This window comes from Hylobates moloch, unplaced genomic scaffold, assembly GCF_009828535.3.
Source record: "Hylobates moloch isolate HMO894 unplaced genomic scaffold, HMol_V3 SCAFFOLD_9, whole genome shotgun sequence".
Classification (NCBI taxonomy): Eukaryota; Metazoa; Chordata; class Mammalia; order Primates; family Hylobatidae; genus Hylobates; species Hylobates moloch.
This window is the reverse complement of record NW_026652284.1, coordinates 122936077-122956662: the sequence shown is the minus strand read 5'-3', so window position 1 is coordinate 122956662 and position 20586 is coordinate 122936077. Positions and strand designations below refer to the sequence as shown.

The 20586-nt window shown below is 62.0% G+C and overlaps 1 protein-coding gene and 1 long non-coding RNA gene across 3 annotated transcripts; one reads left to right on the top strand and one right to left on the bottom strand.

The window, feature by feature from the left end:
• Positions 1–1313: 1313 nt before the first annotated feature.
• On the bottom strand, positions 1314–7190 carry LOC116813637 (uncharacterized). Of its 2 annotated transcripts, none has more exons than XR_004371020.2 (5): positions 7108–7190; positions 3924–6616; positions 2236–2439; positions 2005–2148; positions 1314–1527 (listed from the first exon to the last, which is right to left on the bottom strand). It is a non-coding gene; the product is annotated as an uncharacterized LOC116813637 (long non-coding RNA). The 2 variants fall into 2 exon arrangements; XR_004371021.2 differs by lacking the exon at positions 7108–7190 and having other exon boundaries at positions 3924–4086; positions 6127–6685.
• ARC (activity regulated cytoskeleton associated protein) lies at positions 6744–11216 on the top strand. The gene is made up of 3 exons (XM_032760570.2): positions 6744–9800; positions 10030–10172; positions 10421–11216. The coding sequence occupies exon 1, from the start codon at positions 8012–8014 to the stop codon at positions 9200–9202; it is 1191 nt and encodes a 396-aa protein (XP_032616461.1). The 5' UTR covers positions 6744–8011; the 3' UTR covers positions 9203–9800; positions 10030–10172; positions 10421–11216.
• The last annotated feature ends 9370 nt before the right edge of the window (positions 11217–20586 follow it).

Here is a 20586-nt window from a genome sequence, read left to right as displayed (position 1 = left end):
AGCAGCCTGCGGTGTCATACGGGAGCCAAGGCAGGGCCGCGTGACCCCTGGCTCCTGACCTCCCAGCCGGGGGCCCAGGTCGTCCACTCCTGGTAGGGCTGGGGCTGGGCAGGGGTCCCTTCAGGCCAGCACCTCAGAGAGCGGGCGGGCGGGCGGGTGGTGCAGAGCCTGCATGCGTGAGGAGCTCCTGGCCGCGTCACAGCCGCGCTATTCTCAGCCTCTCTCCTTTTATGGCTCCGGAAGTGAGCTGGGGTTGCTAGCAGCCTGGCTGGCATTGAGGAGAGATTTAAATGGAGATGCAGAGAACAGCAGGAAAGCGCAGCCATCAGGGTGGGGGCAGCGTACCGTCCTGGACGCCACCCCCTCCCTGGCACGGGCATCCTGAACCCCCAGCTCTGGGGGCGTCTGGCCTGGCCAGCTGGCAGTGAATCCTTGGTCCTGATTTTGGGGCAGCCACCCTCGGGGCTCCTGCAGCACAATCTGGGCCAGGTGGGCGTCCAGGGAGGTGTGGGGTGGGCACACAGTCTGGCTGGGGACCCAGTGTGGGGGAGCGCCAGGCTCCAACCCCCCCAGGCCGGACTCCAGTGGCTCCTCACAAGTCCCCCTCATGCTCCTCCCCAGCTCTGTGCTGGCAACCCGACAGTGGGGACCCCAGCTCTGTGCTGGCAACCCGACAGTGGGGACCCCCAGCTCCCCCTCAGCCCTGGCCCCCTAAACAGCTCTTAAACCCAGCAAAGCCACTCCCCACCTGCCTGCCCCTCTCTGCCCCCACTGTCCTCCCTTTTCCATCCTCCCACCAGCTCCAGGCTGGCATCCTGGCCAAGGTGAGGCAGGCCCCGGACCTATCCCTCCCCTATCTCCCCTGCCTCCAGGCTCTGCCCTCTTTGGAAAGAACCCAGATGCCCCCCCTGCTCCTCCTTGGCCCCCCACACCACCCTCTTCACAAAGGCCCTTCCTCACCTGCCCACTGCTGGCCTCACACACCTTGGAGGTCACAGCATCTCCAATGGAGCCAGAACCAGGTTCCATGTGCCCAGAGCAAGCTCAGGGCACACACCAATAGGTGTGCAAGAGACGGGTACCCTGGCCCACCCACTCACTCACACTCACACACACTCATATACACACACAGTCACACACACTCATACACTCACACACATGCACACACACACAGACATGCAGGAAGACTCCATTTGTGCTCAGGGGCTCCTATGGTAGCACACACAGGGGAGGCCAAGGCACGCAGAAGACTCAGTCAACATGGAACGAGGAGGTCAGGAAGGCTTCCTGGAGGCAGCGATGTTGGGCTCAGGTTCAGACAACACTTACGGCAAAGCCGACTCTTTATGCTTAGGTGTTAACACTGGAACGTTTGTCAGTTGAACAGGGGGTGGTGGGCAGTGGAGTGGACGGGGCGTTCTGGGTGGAGGGAGGCTGGTGATCCAGGGCCCATGGGCTCCTCCTCACTCTCTGCCACACTGCCCAAGCTGGGAAGGACCTCAGCCTCCATTTGGTCCACTCTGTCCCCTGTAGATGAGGACATGGGGCCAGAGAGGTTGAGTGGCTGGCATGAAGTCACACAGTGCCTCGTGGAGATGCACGATGAGCGGTGCCTGCTTCTTCATCCCGTGCTCGGACCAGGCGGGAGGCACCCGCTGTGAGGCGCCTCCTGGGCTCAGCCCCGCCTGCTGTTCCCACCAGCACACCTGTCTCCCCATGTGCACCCAGGATCTGCTCCTGCAGTGCCCAGATGGCCCTCCTCCCCTGTCCCAGCGTGGGCAGTGCCAGTCAGAGGGGACCAGCCTGACCCCCCAGCGAGAGCTCCCGGAAGGAGAGAGCAGTGGGTGTTCTTTGCAGAGCTCTGGGTGGGGCGACTTGCTGGTGCTGATGGGTGGCAAAGCCTGCAGGGGGCACGGTAATGCCCACCCCCTTATTTTATGGGGTGTTCTGCACCTCCTTGCACTCCACCCCCTCCCAGGGTCATGCCTCCATCTGGCTTAGTACCTGCCAAGCCTGTCTCGGAAACTTTTGTTGACGGAATGACTGATCACCCCACCAACTGGGCAGGGCAGAGCCGGAGCTACCTCGGAGCACTTCCTCAGTGAGGAAACTGAGGCCAGAGAGGGCGTGGGGGCTTAGGGAACTCGCCTACAGTCAGACAGGAAATGAAAGTGTCTGTGGGACACCTCTGGGAGGTTGGAGGTCTCCCCAAGACCCCAGAGACCCCAGACTCACTTCCTGCCCTGGCTCTGGCCGTCCTTGCTGTGTGGCTCGGGCTAATCCCTGGCCCTCTCTGGACCTCGATTTCCCCTTCCGTGCACGGCTGGGGTGGCGGTGGTGAGGAGCGCATGTCCCTTGTCTGCCTGCGGTCGGCGGAGGCCTGGGCTCTCGTGACCCCACCTGCCCCGAGGGGACGCCTGTGCATCTGGGCCAGGCTGGCTGGAAAAATACAGAACTTTCCTTGGAGGCTGGACTGGGAGGCGCTGAGGCAGGAGGCAGGAAGGAGGAAGGAGGAGGGAGGAGGGTCTGGTGTGTGGGGGCCCGGAACGAACAGGCTGCCTGTTCCAGGGACAGGGACGCAGCAGCACAGAGCCTGCCAACAGAAGAAGACGGAAGGAGCAGTTGTGGGGCGGGGGGGATGGTGGGGGGTGGGGGGTAGAAAGAAAATGTTCCCGCAGCCCCAGGGGGCTGGGGAGGCTGCAGAAGCTGCAGAGGGAGGAGGCCTCGGAGGCCCCTGGGCCCACCCGCCCTGCACCCATCTCCCATTGGCCCCCAGGCCATCAGCTTCCATCTTCTGCACCAGTGCCAGAGCCAGCCCACTCCTTGCGGCCCCTCTCATCCCTCAGGGTCTCTCCCAGCCCTTGTTGCCACCTTGGGAACACCAAGCACTGTGCCCATCACTGATGGGGGTCTCCTAAGACCTCTGCCCCCTTCCACCCTGGTCCCCTCCAGGGCTCTCACAGAGGCTGTCGGGCTGCAGCAGCTATGAGCAGGTGGGTTGATGGACGAGGGCCTCAGCTCTGTCACTTGCCCACTCAGCAGCCTGGGGCAGGTCCTCCCACCCCTAAGGACCCCTGTGGAAGCTGAGGCGAGAGCATCTACCTGGGTGGCCAAGCAGGAGCAGCTGCGCCCCGGCCTCTCCTCTGCCCCTCTACTTTCCCACCTCAGTCCTTTGTGCCTCCTTGGTCTTCTCCCCAGGCTCAGCCCTGGCCTGCTGTGCGCCCCACCCCCATGCTCTGGAGGTGAACTGGGACCCTCATTCTCAGCTCTGCTCTCTGCCTACCCTGGCCCGTCCCCACTGCAGGTGGCCCTCAGGTCGGAGACAGCAGAGCCCAGGTGTCCTCCCGGCTGCCTGGACCCAGATCTGCCAGCTGCCCCTGCAACTTGCCACCAGGTCTGTGCCACCACTGCAGGAGCGACACCGGGGGTGGGCACTGGCCAGGCCTTGCAGGACAGAGGAGGGGGCAGGACGAAGAAGCCCCCAGAACCTCTCCTGAGGAGCTGAGGGCAGGGCCCCCCGGCCACTTCTCAGGCTCCAGAGTGGCACTGACGAGAGGCTCCGGCAGGAACAGCTGGGAGAAACCTCGCCAGACCAGGTGGCACGATGCCAGGGACGAGGCTCCTGGAGCCCCGGAGCTCCCGGCCACCCCTCGAGGCCTTGGCATTGCCACCCACTTTATGGATGGAAAGCTGAGGCTCAGGTGAGCAACTGTCCAGTGTTTCCTGACTAGAAAGGGATGGAACAGGAGCCATTCCAGCCCTCAGACCCTCGCCAGTGCCCGCTCTGGGCCAGGCCCTGCTTATGCTGAGGTGTTCACCTATGGGCACCACCTGTAGGGTGGTGCAGGGACTCAGCCAGGCCAGGCAGCTGGGACAGCCTTGACCTGTGCCTGCGAGGAAGAGGCAACAGGAAAAGAGGATACCTGGGGTGGGAGTCCGGCCTGTGAGCCCAGCGAGGTCAGAGGTCAGCAGCTCCTGCAGCATGTGGAGTCCTGGGCTGGACAGCAAGGGACACCTGGTGGGAGCAGGTGGCTGAGAGGCTGGCCTCCAGGTCTGGCCACGCAGCCTGGGCCAGCAGTAGGCACCCTGAGGGCATAGGGCAGCCTGGTTCTTCTCTTCCAGCCCCACAGGGCAGTAGGTGGTGACAGATGAAGCCACAAGGCTGGGGAGTGGTCACATGTGGGGGGCGGGTGTCCGAACCAACCCCTGGGACCGCCGCATTCCTTCTCTGCTGCCGGCTCCTCACTCCACATGGCCCACACGGAAGGGCAGCAGGAGCCCCGGAATGTGTGCAAAGGGTGGGGTGGGCAGGTGTGTGCGGCCAGCAGTGGGCAGGCGAGGAAGGGCCTCTATGAAGACAGTGGTGTGGGGGGCCTAGGCAGAGTTGGGGGCCCTCTGGGCTGTTTCCAAAGAGGACAGAGCCTGGAGGCAGGGGAGATGGGGGAGGTGTGTGCCTCTGCGTGTGCCCATGTGTTTGCGCATGTGTGTGAGTGGGGGTGGGTGTGAGCTCTGGCCTGAAGGGGCCTGTGTTTGCCTCTCCCTGCTGAGCAGCGCTAACTGCCGGCACCCGAGATCAGCAGGGCCAGCCTAGGGGAGCAGCAGGATGCCCCAGGTCAGCAGCTGCCCTGTGAACGCTCCTGGCAACCCAGAAAGGCCCTGCCGGAGTGGGTCAGCCAGGGCTGAGACCGTCTGGGGCTGCAGGGAGAGAGCCGACTCCCTTCGCTCTGATCAGGCAGGAGCAGAGGCGGCTGCGCACCGCAGAAGGAGAAGGGAGGCCCAGGGCACAGGGTGGCCCCTGCCTCTCAGAGCAGGTACCCGCACACCTCTGGGAACCTAGGTGGCGGGGGTTCAGGAACCAGCACTAAGAGATCCTTCGAGGCTGCTGTGAGCCTGGTGATCTCAACCGTGAACAGAACCTGGGGGTCACGGGCTACCCCACCCTCCCCTGCAGGACCCCTCCTCTCAGGCAGGTGGGACCTCAGAGCTGTCAGACCTGAGCGGCAGCAGACCGGGTTGGCTTTGAGAGTGGGGGTGCCCCAGGTGCTCCCGACCCCCTTGTGCAGGTCTAGCCCCCACCCCCTTCCCCTGTTCCTTCCCCCAACTGCACCCCCAAGCCATGCTGCTCCAGTGGCTGTCAGGGACTCGCAGGGGGTGGGGGTGGGCTGGAGAGAGGGGCAGGGCAGGCCCCTGTCAGGAGAGGCCCCCGCCCCAGGTGGATGGGAGCCAGCCTGGCCTCCTTTCCCGAGGCTGCAGTGTGGGGGTTTGGTGAGGGCTTCTGGGGCGATAATTGGGCAGCGATTAAGTGTTCCTGGCAGCTGCGGCTGTTGCCTGTCACCTGTCAGCTCAGGCCTGCATTCACAGCCTCTGCAGACCCTGCTGGAGGGAGTTGGGGAGGGGAAGATGGGGCTCCGCGTGGTACCCCCGACGCTGCCTGCCCTCGTGCCATCCAGGGCAGGCACTGTGCTCTCCCACCGGTGTCGGCTTGACCATTGCTGGCTTGCTGTTTAGCAGGTGACAGGGGTGGTGAGGGGCCACGGGGCACTGAGCAGAGGACACCAGGATTCCTCACCAAGGGCCTGGCTGCTGCCCAGCCCTGCCTTGCTCACCAGGCCACCTTGGGCACTCACCCTTCTCTGGGCCTGGCTCCCTCCACGCAGGTGAGGGAACTGAGGCAGCGGCACCACCTGTGACCTTGGCTCACGTGTCCCCAGTCCTGCCTCCTTGTCAGCTTGCCAATGCCTCGGGTGGGGGTGGCAGCTGGAGGCTGTGCCCTGGCAGGGACGTCAGGAGCCACATGGGCTTGTAAACCCTGGCGGGGCTGGCCCCTGGTCATTGAAGTGCTGGCTCTCACAATGGACACACATGCACGGTCAGTGCCCAGTACCCAGACAACACTTATAGGCTCACGCTGGTCCCAACCCAGACATGTGGCCCTCGGTGACCGCCGGCTGCACTCACCCAAGGCTGCTGGCATCTGCCCGTCCTGCATGTGCCCACCCAGCTCCTCTCCCCGGGATTCCGCAGTGGAGAAGCGGGAAGGTCTCTGTGCTGGAGTCTTCTCTGCCTGGCTCCCCCTCCCAGCTCAGCGGTGCCCCTCCGCCCTCCCTTCTCTGTCCGCCCACTTACCTTTAATTAGAAATGCCAGGAGAGCCATTTTTGGGGAGTTTTTTTTGCCAGAAAGACGTTCCCCCCAGGGGTGGAAGGAAGGAGGAGACAGACTGGCTCTGAGGCGGGGAGAGGGCTCCCCGGGAGAGCCGGTTGGGGGGGGGGGCTCAGAGGGTTGGCAGGGAGTGGGGATTCCAGCAAGTGGGCACCTGTGTGCCCTTGAGTGCCTGAATAAGACAGGAGGTGCTGGAGGGAGCTGAGGGCTGTGAGTGGGGGGTATGAGTGTGTCTGTGGGAGCTATGAGTGGGGGGTATGAGTGTGTGTGTGGGGGCTGTGAGTGAGGGCATGAGTGTGTGGGGTGGGGTTAGAGTGGGGGCTATGAGTGTGTGTGTGGGAGTGTGAGTGGGGGTATGAGTGTGCAGCATGTGTGTGTCTGAGAGAGGGAAAGGGCAGCTGGCAGCAGGGACAAGATGTCTTGATTGTCAGCGATGATGTCCTCATGGCCCTCTGGCTGTGGGGAATGGTGTGTGTCATCCGTGCCGGGGTAACATCAGAGGACCTGAGACCCATGCCTATCCAGCCAGCACTGGAGTAACTCAGGAAGGGCGTCCCTACCCCTGCCAGGTTGCCAGGGAGGCAGAAGGGACCTCCCTCCAGAGGGAGTCTCGGCTTCCGGAGCCCCACTCCTTATATGGTGCTTGGCTTCCCTCTGCCTCTCCTGATGCACCGTGCTGCCAGCACCGGCCCCCCTCCCTCTCCGTCCTCTCCTCTCCTCCCTCCCCCTCTCCTTTCCCTCCTTCCTCCTCCCTCCCTCTCTCCTCCCCTCTTCCATCTTCTTAGACGTCTTGGAGCCTCTGGCCAGGTTCTTGATATAGCCAGGGTCTTCAGGGCCCAGTTCCCTTCATTGGGAGCTAAATGTCCCCTCCGTGTCCTCCAAACCCCAGCCCCCCAGGTAGCAGCTGCCAGATTTCCCTGCAAATACAGGAAAGTATTGGGCCTTACCAGAGACCTGGGTGTGGGGGCATGGGGCAGCCCTGTCCAGTCACAGCGAGAGCCTCTGCCTGGCTGTGCGTCCCTCACACAGAGCCCAAGACCCGGACTCAGGACCTAGGCAGGTGTGAGTGGGAGCTCAAAGCCACATCTGAGAGCTCACATGTAGACTTGCTGAGCCCCTGGGCACAGAGGCTGATGGTGAGGGTCCTTCCCGGGCTGAGCTGCACATCCTGCAGAGCTGGGCGGGCAGGGTCAAGGGCAGTGAGAACCCAGGAGAGCAGTGGCCAGCGCCAGCCCCCTCCAGGCCCCCAAAGAGAGATGCGAGTGGAGAGGAGAAAGCCCACCTTAAAGGACCCTGGGAGGCAGCAGGTGACAGCCCGCCCAGCGCCCGGGAGGGGGCGGGGGAGAGGCGCCCAGGGCCCGGCTCAGTCCCTCCGGTCCCCGCAGGCTGAATGAGCCCCGCCGCCCGGGGTGGGAGGTGCGGAGCGGAGGGATTAGTCATCCCGGCCCCGCCATGTGTGCAGGGGGTGGGACCTCCCGTCCCTTGCCGCCCGGGAGCCGAGTGGGCGCAGGGCGGGGCCTGCAGGGGCGCGGGCGGGGCGCTGGCGGGGAGCCTGCGGCTGGGCCAATGAGAAACCGGGCTCGGCGAGCCGGCCGCCCACGGGCCGCGCTGGCTGCATAAAGAGCCGGCGGCCAGGACTCAGCGCAGAGCTCGGGCGCCGCGTCCTCCCTCCGCAGCAGCCGAGCCGGACCTGCCTCCCCGGGCGTGTTCCGCCAGCCCCGCCGCCGGCCCGCAGCGACAGACAGGCGCTCCCCGCAGCTCCGCACGGTACCCAGGCCGCCGGACCCCAGCGCCGGACCTCCCTCCGTCCGCCCCGAGGAGTTTGCCGCCTGCCCGAGCACCTGCGCACAGATGGAGCTGGACCAGCGGACGAGCGGCGGGCTCCACGCCTACCCCGGGCCGCGGGGCGGTCAGGTGGCCAAGCCCAACGTGGTCCTGCAGATCGGGAAGTGCCGGGCCGAGATGCTGGAGCACGTGCGGCGGACGCACCGGCACCTGCTGGCGGAGGTGTCCAAGCAGGTGGAGCGCGAGCTGAAGGGGCTGCACCGGTCGGTGGGGAAGCTGGAGAGCAACCTGGACGGCTACGTGCCCACGAGCGACTCGCAGCGCTGGAAGAAGTCCATCAAGGCCTGCCTGTGCCGCTGCCAGGAGACCATCGCCAACCTGGAGCGCTGGGTCAAGCGTGAGATGCACGTGTGGCGCGAGGTGTTCTACCGCCTGGAGCGCTGGGCCGACCGCCTGGAGTCCACGGGCGGCAAGTACCCGGTGGGCAGCGAGTCGGCCCGCCACACCGTTTCCGTGGGCGTGGGGGGTCCCGAGAGCTACTGCCACGAGGCAGACGGCTACGACTACACCGTCAGCCCCTACGCCATCACCCCGCCCCCAGCTGCTGGCGAGCTGCCGGGGCAGGAGCCCGCCGAGGCCCAGCAGTACCAGCCGTGGGTCCCCGGCGAGGACGGGCAGCCCAGCCCCGGCGTGGACACGCAGATCTTCGAAGACCCTCGAGAGTTCCTGAGTCACCTAGAGGAGTACTTGCGGCAGGTGGGCGGCTCCGAGGAGTACTGGCTGTCCCAGATCCAGAATCACATGAACGGGCCGGCCAAGAAGTGGTGGGAGTTCAAGCAGGGCTCCGTGAAGAACTGGGTGGAGTTCAAGAAGGAGTTCCTGCAGTACAGCGAGGGCACGCTGTCCCGAGAGGCCATCCAGCGCGAGCTGGACCTGCCGCAGAAGCAGGGCGAGCCGCTGGACCAGTTCCTGTGGCGCAAGCGGGACCTGTACCAGACGCTGTACGTGGACGCGGACGAGGAGGAGATCATCCAGTACGTGGTGGGCACCCTGCAGCCCAAGCTCAAGCGTTTCCTGCGCCACCCCCTGCCCAAGACCCTGGAGCAGCTCATCCAGAGGGGCATGGAGGTGCAGGATGACCTGGAGCAGGCGGCGGAGCCGGCCGGCCCCCACCTCCCGGCGGAGGATGAGGCGGAGGCCCTCACGCCCGCCCCCAACAGCGAGTCCGTGGCCAGTGACCCGACCCAGCCCGAGTAGAGGGCATCCCGGGGCCCCCAGCCTGCCCACTACATCCAGCCTGTGGCTTTGCCCACCAGGACTTTTGAGCTGGGGCTGACTCCTGCAGGGGAAGCCCTGGTCCAGCTGGGTGCCCCCTCGGGCTCCGGGCGGACTCGCACACACTCGTGTCATCCAGATGTGAGCACCGCACCCAGCGGCAAAGAGCCCTCTCCCCTGCAGGGCTCCGCCCATCACCCTCCCTCCGTCTGTCTTCCCGGCCTGGACCCCCCCGTCCACACTCTCAGGCCATCACAGAACACCCCAGCTTCCTCATTCTGCTACAACGCCCAGGCCGTCTGGACATCCAGAAAACCAAGTGTCCGGATGGCAGGGGCCAGCGGCCACCAAGCTCATGGGACACCCAGAGCAGAAGCTAGGGCAGAGCCAACGCTGAGGGAGCCTCGACTTCCGGCGCCGCCGCCCTCTCCCGGCATCCGCAGAGCCAGCTGACGCCCTCCCTGCCTCCCAGGGCAGCTGGCCAGCCTCGGGCAGCGCGGCCCCCTCCTCCCAGGGGAGAGTAGAAGTCGCACACGCAGCAGCAGCAGACCTGATGTCCTGGTGCTTCCTGGCCCCTCAGGTGAGCCCCTGCCCCAAGGCAACACCCACTGTGGGGCATCTGAGAGCTGGCGGGACCGGGAGGCTGCTTTCTAGGAGAGCCCACTCAGGCTCGGGCCCCCAGCAAGTTAGCCAAAGGGATGGGTGGGGCTGGCGTCATGGAAGGGGGCACTGGGGAGAGTGGGCCGGGTGGAGGCAGGGGCAGTTTGCTGAGCCAGCTCTCAGATGGACGCACGCTTTCTCTCCCCCAGCTCCAGTGATTCACGCCTGCCTGGAGAAGAATCAGAGCTCAGCTCTGAAGAATCAGAGCAGGCGGAGGGTCCCAGAGGGGCTGAGTCCTCAAATCCGGCTGAGGCAGCAGCCGGCACCATCGGAGCCAGGAGAGTGACAACAGGTAACGGAGCGCCACCCTTCCACCCAGACCCTACCATCAGCTGTCCCGGCCAATGAGCTCCTTCCCAGACCCCAGACACCCTGGGGCCCAGGCCACACCCCAGCGTTCGGGCACGCTGGGAGGCTCTGACAGGGTTGGGGGGCTCTGCCTTGGAAGACCAGCGCCATCCACCGGCCCCAGCCCCTCCCTGTGGAGCCCTGGCTACTGTCCTGCATGGTCCCTCACTGCCCACTCTCCTCTTCTTTCAGGTCTCAAGGTTCCCACAAAGTCTTTGCTGCTGTGCTGGGCACCACCCACCCCTCACCTTGCAGGCTGCCTGCGTGGGAGGCGAAGTCCCAGGACAGCCCAGAGGGGGGCTACAGAGAGGAGTCGGCTGCAGCAGAGGGCAGGACCCCCAGCCTAGCCCTGAGCGCCAGCGTGAGGGCCAGGGCCTGCCACTAAGCCCGCCCCGCTGGCCGCCAGCTGCCGGTCCCCAGAGCCACTGCAGCAGGAGTCGGGCCCTGCCTCCCTCCCAGCAGGGAAACCCCGCCCGCTGCCAGGCCATCCTCTCTGCTAGAGGCTTCATGAGCCCCAAGCCTGGGGCCACCGCTCCTACTCCTGCCCAGCAGCCCTGAGCCCAGCTGCAGGAAGAACATCCCAGAAGCCATTGCTCCTGGGGCGCTTCCCGGCATTCTGCCCTGCCCCGACACCAGAACCCTGGTGCTGGTGGGCCACTAGGGTCTGCAGCCTGAGCAGGCGCCGGCTCAGGGTTCATCCTTCTGCCTTGTCCACTGGGGGACCAGCTCCACAGACCACTCTGACAAGTCTTCGGCCCACACCCTGCCAGCCCCACAGATTTTATTTTTGCACATAAGCCATAACCAATCCTCAAGGCTGGCACAGGCTTTGGGGAAGCCCTGGAGCTTGTGAAGACCCTGGAAACCTCATAAGGCTGTGGCCAACCCCTGCCCCTTGCCCCCTCACAGACCAGGCCTTAAATGTCGGTCCAGGCCCTGTGCACCTTACCCCAAAGACAGACTCTTTTTGTAAGATTTTGTTAATAAAACACTGAAACTTCCTGGAGTGTTCATGTTGCTTCTTCTATGGGTTTGGGCTGGGCAGGGGTGGAGCTGCAGACACAGGGCCCCTGGCCCAGAGGGTGACCCTGAGACCCCATGGGTGTAGTGAGAGATCTCCGGGGCTCGGGGGAGCACCAACAGGGCAGCCTCCATCAGGGTCCTGGATCCTCAGGGGGAAGCACCCTCAGGGTTCCACACTGCAGCCCCACTGCAGCCCACTAGGCCTAGCTCGGCCCTGCCTCCAGGCCTGAGGTGGCCATCAGTGAGGGTGCCTGCTGACGGGGGGAGCCCTGTTCATGCTGAGCTGAGGCCTGACCCTCTGTAAGTCCTACTGGCACATGGGGTGTACAGCTGGGTGCATGGGGGCACTACAACTAGGGCTTGGCCCACACAGCCATCTCAGGCTCTGGAGCGCTGGAGACCTAGTCAGTGCAGACCCCAGCTGGGAGGGGACACTGGCCATTCCTGGTTGCCAGATCATGAACTTGGTCTCTCTGAGCCTCAGTTTCCTCATGTGCAAAACAGGGCATCTATCCTCACAGCATCTGTGCCGAAGAACTTGGAAACAAGAATAACTTGATGCCCTGCAGGACATCAACCTCCCCCGCCTTTGTGGGGGCACTGGATTCCGAGGGGCTGTGGGACGTCAGCCTCCCCTGCCTTTGTGGGGACACTGGATTCCAAGAGGCTGCGGGAGGTCAGCCTTCCCTGCCTTTGTGGGGACACTGGAGACTGAGGAGCTGCAGGAGGTCAGCCTTCCCCGCCTTTGGGGGGGCAGTGGATTCCGAGGGGAAAAATGAGATGGCCTGGGGTAGGGATCAGCCCCTACCCATCAGTGTTCAGTGAGAAACAGGACTGACAGGAGACAGGAAATTCATTGCAAGGAATTGTTTTACTCAACGTAGGGGCTGCTGAGCCAGTCCAAAATCTACAGAGAAGGCCAGAACCTTGGGGAACGGGCTGAAGCAGGCACCTGCGGGTGGAATTTCTTCTCCATCAGGGAAGCCTCAGCTCTGCTCTTATGGCCTTTCAAGGGACTGAATCAGGCCACCCAGGTTCCCAAGGATGCTCTTCCTGAAAGCACCTACGACAGACCTTCGGCGCAACACCTCTGTTAAGATTTGATTGAGTGACTGAGAACAGTACCCGGGCCAGATTGACCCTCACAACCATCATGGTCATTTGCTGCTGGAAGGTTCCCACCCCTCTGGTGGGGTTGCTCTGCTCCTGGGGATTCTGGGCCAAGCTGTGGGGTCAGCTGGTGGGTGGTGCCAGCTCAGCCCCGCCGGGAGGCCGGGTGCATTGCACCTGCAGGGTTCTGGCATTGAGCTCACTGCTCCTGCAGCAGCGAGGGGCCCGGGGAGAGCAGGAAGCAAGAGGAGACTAAGCAGAGAGAGCCACCTGCTGCCAGGAAATGTCGTCACCCACGGCGCAGGGCGCTGAGCAGGGCTCTTCATGGTGAAAGGGCCGCCTCCGCCCCACTCTTCCCTTGCATTTCTTTTAAACAACAAAGCTGCTGGAAGAACGGGAGAGGAAATTGGCAGGAACAGGAAGCTGGGCACCACGGTGCTGCCTGAAAGCAGTCATTTGTCTTGGAAGTACTACTTCTCACATGAAAAGCTGGAAGCTGTTGATGCTTTTCCCTTTTAGTAAAAAGTTACTCCCTGTAATTGTGGAACAGGCTATCAGAACCCTTCAGTTAACTGGAGGTGCAGCTGTGTCACTCTGCTCCCAAGGAAAGAGGCCGGAGGTTGGAGGGGTGGGTGGCCCGGGGCGGAGGGGCCCAGACCCTGTGAAGCTGTCTCTCAGCCTGAAGACCAGGTCCCAGAACAGGGTGTTCCCTGCCATCGGCCCCTCTCCACCCCTCGCTGCTCCTGCCCATCTAAGTATCACAGACCACTCAGTCTTTCCCCTTCACTGTAGCGTGGGGAAACTGAGGCACAGAGAAGGTCCGTGCTTGCCTCAGTTTGGGGAGAAGAATTGAGTCTGGGGGTAGGAACAGCCAGGAAGCCCGTAGAGGTTCTTCCCGCAGACCCAGTTTGGTGGGAGGCCTCTGAGCCAGGGAGCACGGGTCAGATCCCCATAGGGGCAAGTGCCTTTCCATAAAATCCCGCCGGTCTCACGGAGCTGGTGCGTGGGGGAGACGGCAGACACCTGGGCCCCTCTGTTGTCTTCAAGGCTCAACCGAGATTAAGTCTCTCAGTCCCAGCAGGGTCACTGTTGAGGGCTGGCGGTGCCACCGGGGGTTGCCGGGAAAGCGGTGGGCTGGGGAGAGTGTATGAGTCAGTGTAAAGGCAAGGTTGCTGTAACAGAGGCCCTGCAAATGCGGGGGGCAGCCTCCCGTCAGGGAAGCACGCGGCTGGCGACTGGGCTGCACCTGTTCGTTCCAGAACTTCTGGGTTTCTTGACACTCCAGGCTGCTACCCAGAAGGGGAAAGAGGTGGCGAGGGGCGTGCCACGATTGTAAAGCTGAGCCCAGGAACTCCACGGCCACCCATGGTGCCTCTGCCCCTGCCCAGTGCCAAAGGCCTGGATGCATATGGGAAGGAGGAAGGAAGGATCTACGTGGGCAACCAGTGGACAGGAGCCGCAATGCGTTTGGGAAGGAGGAAGGAAGGATCTAGGTGGGCAACCAGTGGACAGGAGCCACACTGGAAATTGTTTAGGGCGGTGTGTGTGCAGAGTGTGACCTCGGCCAAAGACGGCCCCGCCTCTGCCCTGGGCTCCTGGGAGGTCGTCACTAGGCCCTGAACGTCCAACCTGGTAAGAATGTCTAGTCCACCTGCGGCCTCGGGCCACACCTATGGTCCCATGTGACTTCAGTGGAGGCTTTGGGCTATGTGGCATCAGCTCTGCCCCCAGAAGGGCTGGAGACGGCTCAGCCATGTGGGCGCCAACCAGGACCACGAGACAGACCCCAAGGCAGGAACTACCCTGGTTGTTGACGCTCCATGTGCCTTGACCCACATCACTAAGGGAGGGACGGGGCCTAACTCTGTCCATGACCCCAGGGGAGGACAACCGGGAGGTCTGTGTCTGGACCCTCCTGGGCTCTGTCCCAGGCACCTCTTTCCATTCTGGCTTTATTTTTTATATTTTTTGAGACAGGGTCTCTCTGTCACTCAGGCTACAGTACAGGGCTAGTCACAGCTCACTGCAGCCTCAACCTCCCAGTTCATGCCATCAACCCACATCAGCCTTGCAAGTAGCTGGGACCACAGGCGTGCACCACCACAACCGACTAACTTCTTCCTCCCCTCCGCACCACCCTCCACTCCCTTCCCCTCCCTTCCCCTCCCTTCCCCTCCCTTCCCTTCCCCTCCCTTCCCTTCACTTCCCCACCCTCCCCTCCCCTCCTCTGCCCTCCCCTCCCCTCCCCTCCCCTGCCCTCCCCTCCCCTTCCCTTCCCTTTTCTTTTCTTTCTGAGATGGTGTCTTGCCATGTTTCCCAGGCTAGTCTTGAACTCCTGGGCTCAAGGGATCCTCCTGCCAGCTGATTTTAATCTACATCTTTTCCCCGTAGGAATCCACAGTCACGGGTACAATGGCTTTCAGGGGCACCGGGGCCCTCCTAGAGAATCACATCTGAGGTGGCCGTCAGGAGCCTGGGCTTCTATAGTTGGTGTCGGAAGTGAGGGTGGCGCAGTACTGTGGACTGTTCCCAGCCTCCCAGGTGGCAGGACTCTTTTCTAGTTGGCAAGGGTCTTTTAACTCTAGGAAGAGTTCAAGTTAGTACAGAAACTTAAAAAAGAATCAAACCTGAAATATTATTATTTTTGTCAAGAAATTACATATGTTTTATATTTTACAGCATTTTAACACTGAAAAGAATTTGGCCAATTGGAAGCCATGGAGCACCCCTCATGATGCCAACGGCAAGTGTCCAGCCGATCTCCCGCTGTTTGGCCCTCTGTGTCCATCTCTCTCGGCGGAGCTGGGGGAGGAACAGGCGGGGGCAGGTGAGACAGGTCAAAGCTGCATGACTCCTGTGGCTGTTGGGTGAGGAGGGAGTGAAGAGGGTGGACAAGGGGTGAAAGGCCTTTCATAAGGAGGAAGAGGAAGTTCAATGAAGAGAAACGCCAGGCATCCAGGGGCCAAGGAGCCCTTCCCTTTCTGCCTTGGTTCCCGTGGGGCTGAGGTCCCAGGGTCGAGGTGGGAATTAGGAGGCTCATGCCAGGTGACATTAGAGGGCATGTTGGGGCTCAGTGCAGCCCGGTCCTGGGCTCCCCACCCCAGCCCTGCTCCCACCCAGCCCTTCCCCATAAAGTCTGTGAGGTCCAGAGGGCCGTGCTCTCCTCCAGAGGACAGACACACTCCAGGGCCTGCCCCAGTGGCCCTGCTCCCAGTCCAGGTCCCTCCCACAAGGGCACCTGAGTCTTGGGGTGGCCATCTCTCAGTGGAGGGGTGGCTGAGGGTGGCTCTTTGTGGGGATGCAGCCTGGGTGTTCACAGCCCCTCCCCAAAGAGCCACCCCCAGGTGGTGGGGTTGGGAGGGGGAGGTGACAGGGAGGGCAGGTGCTGACTCTGCTATTTCAGTGCTGCTGGAGTGCTGAGCACCTGTGCCCTCCCTTCCCACCACACTCCCTTCCCAGAAGATTCCCTTCCCAAGACTGGACTTTGGACTTTTGAGTTGATGTGGGAATGTGTTAGGACTTTGGGGCTATTGGGATGGAATGAGTGCATTTTGTATGTGAGAAGAATGGGAGTTTTGAGGGCCCTAGGTGGAATGCTATGGTTTAACTGTCCCCACCAAAATTCATTTTGGAATTTAATAATTGCCTTTTGGCAGCGTTGAGAAGTGGGACCTGTGAGAGGTGATTAGGTCATGAGGGCTCTGCTCTCATGGATGGATTAATGTTGCTATCTCAGGAGTGCGTGAGTTATCGTGGGAGTGGCTTTGTTATAAAAGTGAGCTGTCTCATGTGCACTCTCTTGCCCTCCTGCTTTCTTCCATGGAAGAACACAGCAAGCAGGGCCACACCAGATGCTGGCGCCATGCTGCTGGACTTTGCAGCCTCAGAACCATGAGCCGAAGAAACTTTTCTTTACAAATTATCTGGTGTGTGGTATTGTTATAGCAGCAGAGAACAGACTAAGACACACGTATATGAACCCGCTGGGGTTCCCCGTGTGAAGAGGCTCCCCTATGACAGGGCACCCCTTACAACAAGGCTCCCTTATGCTGTGGCCCCCGTCCACAGCCCCATGTTTCAGATATGAAAACTGAGGCTTGAATGGTGCAAGGGACCTGCCCACAATTGCCATGGAACCAGCCAGACTCCCTCTCCCCATGCCTGGTGCCCAGGAGAGGCTCGAAATGATGACTTTGAATGGGTATTGTCAAACCCTCCTGTGTCCGATTCCAAGCTCTGCGTTTATTCTACCTTCTGGGCCACCTCCTTTTAGACAAGGTTCCTTGTCTAAAGGTTTCTTCCTGGTTTTGGGCGATGGGAAGGGGGCCACTGAATTTGCCACGGCTCTGTTCTGCTGAGGGTCAGAGAGAAGCTGGTTCCTTTGTTCCTTTGCCTGCCCTAGGGTGAAGGTAGGGCTCCTATCCAGAAGCAATCTGCTTCTCAGTCTCACGGAGACTAGCCTTGGTCACCCACGGAGCCTCCCATTGGCCATACATGGCCCCTGCTTTCAATCAGTCACTGTCTCCTGGCCCTGGCAATACAGTGACTCTGACCCTTAATTACAGACACGGGCAGGATGGTGAAGCTTCCTCCCAGCACTCCTGGGGACTCCCCCCCACACATTTGCAGGGATCCCAGCTGGCACCCTACTTTTGTAGGTAGCAGGTGACATACAATAGCCCATTTCTTCCAGGAATGAGGCCAGCATCCCACCCAGCTCTGGCTATGGGGGCCCAGATGCAGCAGCCACGGGACAGGTTCCCCGGCCCTCCCTTGACCACCACCTCTCTCTGGGATGGGCCTTGGGGCTGCAGTGGCACTCCTGGTATAAGTGGGGAAACTGAGGCCCAGGAGAGGCAGAAAATTACCAGCGTGAACAAGATAGCCTCCTTGGCCTGTCTGTGCGTGCCTGGGCCGTGCTGGGGGCCCTCAGTGAGCAGCGGGCTGTAAGGTGTCCTCTCCTTTCTGTGTAGCCCTAAGTGGGCATCGCTCTGCCCGCCCAGGTTGGCAGTCTCTCTTTACCCACTCCAATACTGGCCCACATGACCACAGATGACCCAGTACTGACCCTGGCCACCTCATGGGGACCCTGGTGAGAGCAGCTTGGTCCGAGGGTGGGGCAGAAGCCAGACCACGAGTGCTGCCGAGTGCCCGTCCCAGAAGCTGTGCTGGGAACCTGCGTTGGAACACCAGGGTTGGCTCTCCCCAGGACCTTGTACCCCCACCCTCCAGACTTGCTCTTATCTCCGGGCCACAGCCCACCCTCTACTGGACGCCGACTCTGACATCCTGGGCACTTCAACTGAGAAAGTCCAAAGCAGCCGTCCTGGGGGTCCTGGTCCTGCCCGTCCCCATCTCCTAAGGGTCTGGCCACCCCACAAGGCCACTGGACCAAGCTCCTCTATTTCTGTAATTGCCATGGGAGCAGCTGGGGTGTGCCAGCCTCACACTGACCCCTACCCTGACTGCACTTCCTCCCCACCCTGCCTCTTCCCAAGGCCACCATGGGGCTAAGTTAATATTCAGTGCTCACTTATTGCCACCAGCTGGGCACAGTGGCTCATGCCTGCAATCCCAGCACTTAGGGAGGCTGAGGTGGAAGGAAGGCTTGAAGCCAGCAGTTTGAGACCAGCCTGGGCAACATAGTGAGACCCTGTCTCTACAAAAAGTAAATATATATAAAAAGGTCGGGTGTGGTGGCTCACGCCTGCCATCCCAGCACTGTTTGAGGCCGAGGCTGATGCTGGAGGATTGCTTGAGCCCAGAAGTTTGAGACCAGCCTGGGCAACATGGTGAGACCCCATCTCTACAAAAATACAAAATAAAATTAGCCAGGTATGGTGGCGTGCACCTGTAGTCCCAGCTATACTACTTGGGAGGCTGAGGCGGGAGAATCACCTGAGCCTGGGAAGTTGAGACTGCAGTAAGCCCTATTCTCACCACTGCACTCCAGCCTGAGCAACAGGAATGAGACCCTGTCTCAAATTAAAAAAAAAAAAGAAAGAAAGAAATTACACCAGGGTGAAATACTTTCCAGGGCAGGGGACTCTGATCGTGCTCCTTTCTGACAGAGCACCTTGATTCTCCCGGAATTTCAGGTTGTCTCTTCCTCTCACCCTCCTCACCGTCCTCTGTGCAGGACTCCGCCCCACGCAACATTCCACGGGGGGCACCTTTGTGTTTGCTTTCTGTTTGCTTGTTTCCTGGAAACCTCCCTCCTGGAATAAAAACATCTTTAAAAGCTAAAATTGATGACTGAGGAGCTCCTGGGCCCATGCCCCTCTGTGGCCGGCCACCACCACTGGGTAAAGCCCACATTTCCAGCTGTCAGGCCTCCTGGCTCTGCCCTCCCCTGCCCCACTGCTGGGGTGAGGAGCTCCCTCCTGGGCTGCTGCTGTCTGCCCTTCCCCCCCGGCCCGCCTCTCCCTCTGTCCCCTTCCCACTCTCCCCAGCCCCCTCTGGTCCCTCCAGAATCCCTTAAAAGCAAAGCTCCCGGGGAGGATTGGGCGGGTTCCCCGGGTCCCCCACCCTCATCCCTTGCCCCCAGCCTCGCCAGCCTGGCACCCACCCTGGCCTGGCCTCGACTGCTGTTTCCCGCTGCCACCTCTGTCCTCCCTCTGACCACCTTCTTCCCTGAGCCCTGGGCCTCAGGCACAGGCCCTGCCTCAGTGACCTCTGAGCTCAGCCTCCTCCTCAGCTCAGCCCTGGACAGAACCGGGGCTGGTGGGTATCCCCTTCTCCAGTGTCTGGTCCTGAGTCCCTTCCCATGTCCATGGCTGGGTCCCACTGACACCTGGCTCTGACCCTGGGGGGAAGCGCTGGGCCGGGAGCAGCCACATTGGGAGCTGGGGCTCAGCCAGAAAGAGCAGGGTCCGTCCAGCCTCTGTCCTTTCTCTGAGCTGCAACCCCATACACAGCCTTGGCCTGGGGCCAGTTACAGGGGTCCATCTGGCTGCTGTCCTTTCTCTGAGCCACCACCCGGTACATAGCCTTGACCTGGGGCCAGTTATAGGGTGCTGCGGGATGCTCCACGGGCAGCGTCTTTCTCCAAGGCTGCCCCCAGAGACAGCAGCTGCTCAGCCCAGGGTGTCCACCAGGGGTGGGGGAGCCCTGCAGATGGTTCCCAGCTATTCCTCCAGCTTGAAGGGAGGGCCAGGTGTCCCTCAAGGCGATCTCTGGCACCACCTTGCCTGCCTCTGGATGGCCCCCTGGAACCCATGAAGCTGCTCCACCCCTCTTCTGGAAATGGCCATTGTCTGTGAGCTCCTGTTCACCCTCTGAAGCCTTGCCCTTGTCTCTCCTCCCTGCACCCCACCCCTGCTGTCACTGCTGTGCCTTGGGCATCCCTGACTCTTTCCATCTGTCTTGACGCTGCCTGACGCTCCCTGAGGACAGAGGCCCTGCGTCGGCCCCACACCTGTCCCTCCCTGGCAGCGTCCCCCTCGTGCACAGCTGGTGAAGGGTGCCGCTGCAGGCTGCCCCTCCCTGGGGGACCAGGTCCTGGGCCCCTGCTAGTTCGTCTGGCGTTTTCCCTGCCAAGAGTCTGGGCTGTGAAGGAGGCTATTTTTAGCTTCTCTTATCCCCCGTAATTATCTTGCCTGTTTTGCCGTGGTGTCTGGTGCAGTCCGGCTGGAAAACGTCAGTATGTCTCTCCACACTCAGGGGACCTGGGGACGATGGGACCTACGCCCTGGGAGTGGGCGTGGTGGACGAGGGTGGTGGTCTGGGAGCCTCCTCGGTTCACATGCTCTCCCTGGACATGGGGCCCAGCCTCCTCCTCATTCCTGGATGAAGCAAGAGGCTTGTGGTCCACTCAGACCCCTCCATCTCCTGGAGCCCTGTCCATGGTAAGAAGGAAGCCTGGGCACCCCGGCCTCTCCTTGAAGCCTGGAGCCTGCGAGGATCCGCTAACTGGGGTTTGCCCGTTTCAGCACCTGCAGGGAAATCCGCTGCTGTCCAGGGCTTCCCTATCAAGGACAGACGGGGTGTGGGTGGCGGATTCTAAGTCCTTTCTGGTGTGGAGGGAGGCACCTGTGGGAAGGGGCCCTGGGGTGAGGCAGGCTTTGCAGCCAGAGGCGGGAAGAAGTGTCTGCCTGAGGTTGCCCAGCAGCGGCAGCTGGCAGAGCAGAGGCCGGGACCTGCTCAGGATTCTGGGGCCACCAAACCATACGCCCCCCTCGAGTCTGCCTGGGGAGCTGTCCGGTACCCAGGGACTCCCCTGCTTC

Excerpts from the sequence above, each read along its gene's own strand:
- ARC (XM_032760570.2), top strand. The coding sequence starts at position 8,012 with ATGGAGCTGGACCAGCGGACGAGCGGCGGGCTCCACGCCTACCCCGGG.